Raw genomic sequence first — 6,929 nt, 5'->3', positions numbered from 1 at the left:
ATTTCAGTTTGATCTCTCATCAGATTCTGTGCTGCTGAACAGACTCTGTGTTTCTAAATTCAGGAAATGAACCATCGACCTGTAGTGTTCCTGCAGCTGGCATCACAATCAGGAGGAATAAAAGCATGAATAGTACAGTATATAGTCCCAACTAGTCATCACAATCATTGTCCTAGAGCTGATTTACCTCCAGTCAAATACGTAAAGACGTCATAATGTTAATATGATACATAATGTGGATTATTATTATTAATATTAACAAGTGCTAGAAGAGATTGTTATAAAGAGGAAGACCTGAGTGCTGAGTGTGAATAGATGATGTTGTTTACAATAAAGGTCTCTGGGGTGCAGCTTTCTGCTGAGGGAATATTTACAGCTCACGATGACGTGCTTGTGTAAGTTTTTGTACAGCTCTGGAGTCTGTTGTGTCAATGTGTCTCTCGTGCACAGTAATAAACTGCCGTGTCTTCAGCTTTCAGACTCTTCACTTCTAGGTACAGCAAGTTTTTATTGGTGTCTTTACTGATGGAGAACTGGCCCTGTAGAGACTGAGCGAATATTGTGCCAGTGCCAGTGTCAATGCGCCCAATCCACTCCAGTCCTTGTCCTGGTTTCTGACGGATCCAGTGCATGTAGTAGCTGCCCATTGAGAATCCGGAGACAGTACAGGACAGAGTGACCGACTCTCCAGGTCTCTTCACCACAGACTCAGAGGAAGTCAGGGACTGTCCATAAGAATCTGGAAAAGTAGAATAGAACTCAGTAATGTTCTCTTATACTGATTATAATGCTAATAATCTTCACATAAAAAGACATAAACTTACATGAAATGAGTAGCAATAAAATACACTGTCCTAAAATCATCCTTCTCTGAGTTCTGCTTCACCCAGATTTAAAGTGTATGGGAGTGTTATCTCTCACAGAGCTCACTGGAAACTAGAGCAGCCAAGAACATGCTGTTTATACACCACTCTATTTGAATAGGGAGCGTCCATGACCACTATGGAGGTGTTCAACCCACAACCACACGCTGCTCACTGGATAGATGAGTGGATGATAAGGTACTATGTAAATCTCTACAACAGAATGTTTCTCTATCAGAAAGGGAACCAAATCGAACCATTTTTAGAAGACACCTCACTCATCTAAGGAACACATTAGGAAACCTAAATGTAGGAATGTTTACGTGGTGATGGTTTATTTCACACAGACGGCTTTCTCCTGCTCCTGTATTGAGAAGGAGTAAAGCTCAGTGACAGAAAGTAAGGAATAAAACACTTGGGGAGGTTTTGTTACAGAAAAATAATCAACAATGAATCAAAGCAGAGTTTCTGTTATCATCTCAACATGAAGTCTTTTATTCATCACCATTTATAATCTTTCTTTTCTTTTTTTTATTTATTTATAGTTATGTTTAATCTTGTGTTAGGGCCAGAAAAACAAGTTATTTCCTGTTATCGTGTTTATTATTACAGCTAGAAACAGTCCTTCCCTCAACACTTGTCCTGGAACTGAGGAAAAAGTACAAACTTTTCTGTCTTGAAGACTTTAGCATTAACCCTGATCTACCTCTGCAGGTTTTTACACCTGGTCACTTCATGCGTTTTCTGTGTAAAAAGTTCAGGTGTACTGTAAATGTCCTCCGAAATGTTTTCGAGATGGATATAAATCCGATCGCTCACGCTACTTCAGGAGGTGGTCTGGGACACATTTCAGATGAAACTGGACAGGTGTAATGAATGTGGTTGTTCAAGCCACATACGTCAGCGCTATACTCCTCCCAAATGGAAGTACCTCACTTGCAGGAGTCGTGCATTGCGCCAGAAACAAATATGTTTTCCCACCAGTGCTGGCTCTGATCTTTCACCCAGGTGTCTCGTTGGGTCTTAAAATGCACTGCTGCCACCAGTGAAAACAGTGACAACAGTAAGTGCTGTTTTTTGTAGCAACCGCATACACCAAAGCGTGTTCCATTTTAATTACCCAGGAAATGAGGTAAAATATATTTACATATTGGGCGGGAGAGGAAAGATCAGATTTATATCCGATTCGGCAAGACGCATTTATGTGGCCTAATGTAAAAGTAATGTATTTTCGCAAGGACGTCGCGAGAGTTTTTGTTTCTTTCTTGATTGATTTGGCATGACATGCTCTTTTGGGGGTTTTAATTTGTTACTTTTAATTTGGCAATTTCTTACTTTTAATTTAGCAATTTGTTACTTTGAATTTGGCGATTTGTTACTTTGAATTTGGCAATTTGTTACTTTGAATTTGGCGAATTATAATTTGTTGGCTGATTGACCACAATAAAGAAGTTTGCTCATTCTCATCCAGGCCTGAGGAGTTTTCTCAGTTTTTTTTTGTAGTAATTATAGAGTTAACAGTGAAGTCTAACTAACGCAGTTTTGAGTAACCAAAAAGGCCTAAGAGAAGAGGACACCCTGTGATGTGTCGGCTTGGAGACCGGCTCTGAGTTCCGACAATATTTTATCTTCTAATTAAATGTTCACAAACAATTTGTAATTCAATGTATTCCTAATAGTTTGAGAAGTTTTTAAATAATGTATGAAGTGTTTGGAATGTAGGGATTAGTAACTCAGTAAAATGTAGTTATTTAATTAAAGAAGTGAATTGTGATGAGGTTTTTGTGCAGCACTGCAGCTTGTTGTGTCACTGTGTGAAAGACGAGCGCAGTAATACACAGCTGTGTCTTCAGTCTGCATGTTCTGTCCTCTCAGTGTCACCGTGCTGCTGGAGTCATCTTTAGAAATACTGAACTTGCTTTTTAGAGATTCTTTATAACGTATGGTTCCACCCCCCCCAAATTTCCTTTATCCATTCCAGAGTTTTCCCTGCAGGTTGTCGAATCCAAGCTGTGGCACAGCTGCCATCAGTAAGTGAGTAACCGGATACTTTACAGCTGAGGATTAAAGAATCTCCGGGCTTTAACATCACTGAGGTGTCCTGAGTGAGCTCTACTGCACATTCCACATCTGAAAAAAAGACATGTCACAATTCCAGTCAAAAATCTATGTACAGTAGGTTATAACTGCAGGAATTTACTAGCAGCTCTGAGATCATTAGTGAAGTGAAACTCACAGGATGAAGCTGCCAGCAGCAGCAGAACTGGAAGGAACATCGTATAACTAAAAGCAGTGCTAAACTCTCCAGAGCCCACAGTGACCGTGGCTGATATTTCTCTATATGTAGCTGTAAGGGGAACATTTTACATATTCATTTGCATATTGTTATGCTGGTCTTCTACAGGTGTCAATAATCACAGTGAAAAATGTTTTCTGGTATTTAAATTAGTTTGTATTTATTTAACACTGAATCTGTAAGTTACATTTAGTATGTAAATGACTTTCATCCTCTGATTTTAAACTGTTTCCATAGTTCTCACTCTGTCACACTGTGAAAATGTGGGTTTGTCATGTGACTGTGGTAAGTCTGTGTTTTTGTACTGATGTCTAGCTTCCTGTGAGACTAAATGTGTGTTTAATTCTGTCAGCTTCATCACTGCTCTTTACTCATTACATCTGGTGTTTTTTAGTCCATTACTGTGGATCACTGTAACATCCAGAAGAACATTCTCCTCTACTTATTGCAGACAAATATATTTTTGACACTACCAACTGCATAAGGTGAACACTTTCTAAAAAACACACTTACAAATTTGCAGTCTGTGAATATTATACTTATAATCAATTACAATATAAATAATAAGTACGTCACTTTCCGTTGTACATCAGATCAGCTCTCAGATAGCAGCCCTTTTCTTATGCCTGTAAAGTAATAGTGATGATACTGAGAGCTTACTACAGAGGACATACAAAGAATTCAACATTATGAATTCCAGTAAAAAGAGTGAAATTGTGAAAGGAATCACTATATACAGATTTATCATTTCCTACAATTATGTAAAAATCAATCCCACTGGACAAGGAACAATGATTCACTGGACTGCAGGATAGTAATCTGGTCATTATCAATATAAATCATAATTCAATTATAATGTGATGTAGAGATGACAGGGTTTATTAAGTAGATTTGAAAAGTACACATTTAACATGTAATTGTAGTTTAAAATTCATCACTACAATCTCATCTAATCAACTGACAGACTGCTAGCTGGTGTTGTCGTCTCTCTTTTCTGAGAAACTTAGAAGGTGAAACATTGAAGAAAGTCACTGTTTCTGTCTCTAACTGTTTCTGTCTCTAACAGTCTTCTATATTGAATGTTTTTGTACAGCGTCTTCATTGATCTGTCTCACTGTGATTTAAGAGCACAGTAAAACACAGCTGTATGTTCTGTCTGAAAGTTTTGCCCATGTAAAATCACAGTGTTGCTGGATGTGTCTGAGGACGGATCTCTTTCTTTAGTAAATCCTTGTTGCCAGTATCACTGGAGCTATGGTACCAGCTGATCCATTTCAGCTCATGTCATTTTTGTCATATCCAGTTAGTACTGTCTAGTGGGTGAGTTTCCAATGATCTTACAGGGGACTGAAACCAGCATGACTTCAGGGTGAACCAGTTCAACAACAATCATTTTTCACATGATTTATTAGTTACACTGAGAGGATGTCTGTAACATGTCTCATAAGGTTTTTGTAAGAGGAATCCACTATTCTGTCTCACTGTGTGTAACGAGCGCAGTAATACACAGCTGTGTCTTCAGTCTGCATGTTCTGTCCTCCAATTGTTATTGTGTTAGTAGAAGTGTCTCTGGAGATGCTGAACTTATTTTTCAGTTTGTCACTGTAGTATGTACTCCCACTATTCCAGATGATTCCAATCCACTCCAGACCTTTTCCTGCAGGTTGTCGAATCCAAGCTGTAGCATAGCTCGTAACTGAATATGAAACCTTGCACTGGATGGAGAGACTCTGGCCTGGCTGGACTGTCATGGAAGCAGGCTGAGTCAGTTCCTCACCATGCACATCTGTGGAGGAAAACACATGGTGATATCTCACACAATATATGCTGCACCTTTATTCTTCATCTAGTAAATGAATGAATTTGATAAAGCACTCACAAGAAGCAGCTGCCAGCAGGAGCAGTAGAGATGTAGAGAACATGGTGTGTGTTGTTTGGACTGGAGTCTTCTCTGTTCTCCAAAGTTTAACAGACACCATCACATCATATAAATAGAGTGAGATCCAGGTCTGACACTTGGATTTGTTTATCTGCTGATGATGGGAGGAGAATGTATCTGAAATGTATTTAAATCATGAGGAGGAGATTCATCTGATGGAGGATCTGTTGGTTTATAAACTCACCTACAGTATTTTATAAACATCATGATCATAAAGAATGATTGGAGTTTTTCTTTTTGAACTGTGTGTATTTACAGTACGAATGATAAGTAGTTCATGCTAATAAGCGTGTTGTACAAGTTATAAAACACTTGTTTGTGTGATGTAATGATGTCATGTTAAATAGAAAGTACACAGTATTGAATTCTATAGTAATTCAAATTCTTTAAAAATGACCTTATAACACTTTCCAGATTGATGGACAGATTCTCTAAGATAACTGCTGACGTCCTTCATTCTTGCTGTTATTTTAACACACACCTGAATGCTCCAGAAAAGGAAACTGACAAAACTTCAGTTTTTACAGTATAGAGATATTATAAGTCACATTTGCTAATGATCAATTATTCAATGGCATTTTATTAGCAGCACCTGGCTTCTCCATATTAGCTTCATTTTTGTTAAATAAATAATGAAATGGTGTAAAATGCCATGTGTTCTTGTTCATCTGAGATTTTATTATCTAATTTGAAAACCAGCTAAAGACTAGTTTTATTATTTTATACTACTTTTTATTATATCTTAGATATATATAAGAGTTAAACCCAAAATTCAAGAGGGTGCACTTTCTTTTTCACATGACTGCAAATATGTTGAGAAGAAAATTAATATTAAAAATTTCATGAGTATAAATGTCCAGACAATGTTCACAACAGGCCAGTAAAAATTTATTTCACCTCCATGAATCTGAAAATGTGAGCTTTTCATGTGTCTATAGTAAGTCTGTGTTTTTGTACTGATGTCTAAGGGGAAGTATCACTGTGGTTCACGGGCGCAGTAATAAACTGCAGTGTCTTCTGTCCTCATGCTGTTCATCTGCAGATACACCTGCATCTTACTGTCGTCTCTGGAGATGGTGAAGCGGCCCTTAACAGTGCTGGAGTAATATATGTAAGAATTAGCATTGCTTAAAGTTGCAACCCATTCCAGCCCTTTTCCAGGTGCCTGTCTGATCCAAGCCATCCAAGAGCCACCAAAGTTAAATCCAGAGGCTGTGCAGGTCAGTTTATGAGACTGATCAGGTTTGATGATCACTGGATCAGACTCGATCAGTGTCTGACTGCAGGAATCTGAAATAGAAGAATATTCAAAGGTAGGAATTAAAATTTAACAATGTTATTGAATGAAAAATATTTTAATCAATTTACAAATAATACTAACATTGAATGAAGATTGTTAGAGTAAAGTAACACAAAACTCTGCCTAGTCCCATCTCAAAGAATTAAAATGGTTCCTGCTGCTGTAAATGAACACAAACTGCTGCTATGTTGTAGGGCTGAATGTTTCAGCATAAATGGTTCAAACACAGGATTTGGTTTGCATGACACACCCACTAGAGATATAAAAACATCATGTGTTTCAGACAAAACATTGCTGTGTTGAGTGCAGCTCTGCAGCTGTTAATCACACTCACACCCGGTTTCATCTCCATATCAATTTAATGTGGAAAATAATTCAGCTGTTCGTTATTATTAATAATGATATGAACGTGTTGTGATGAACGTAATCAAACCGTGTAACCGAACATCACCTTCATTCTGGTATAGGCTGAAACCCTCTAGAGTCTTTATCTGACGAATCCAGAGAGAAAGAGCTGAGAAGATTCTAGAT

The 6,929-nt window shown here is 37.8% G+C and overlaps 1 pseudogene and 1 gene segment (V, D, J or C); both read right to left on the bottom strand.

Annotated features, from left to right (window-relative positions):
* Window positions 1-428: 428 nt before the first annotated feature.
* LOC113646122 lies at window positions 429-1,377 on the bottom strand. The segment is given in 2 exon segments: window positions 429-739; window positions 825-1,377. Coding segments are annotated over 2 exon segments (351 nt in total).
* A 1,301-nt stretch (window positions 1,378-2,678) lies between these two features.
* On the bottom strand, window positions 2,679-3,289 carry LOC125138809 (annotated as a pseudogene).
* Between the last annotated feature and the right edge of the window lie 3,640 nt (window positions 3,290-6,929).

The sequence above is a fragment of the Tachysurus fulvidraco genome, chromosome 15 (genome assembly GCF_022655615.1).
Source record: "Tachysurus fulvidraco isolate hzauxx_2018 chromosome 15, HZAU_PFXX_2.0, whole genome shotgun sequence".
In the NCBI taxonomy this organism is placed as follows: domain Eukaryota; kingdom Metazoa; phylum Chordata; class Actinopteri; order Siluriformes; family Bagridae; genus Tachysurus; species Tachysurus fulvidraco.
The sequence above is the reverse complement of the archived record's forward strand: the minus strand, read 5'-3'. Positions and strand labels throughout refer to the sequence as shown.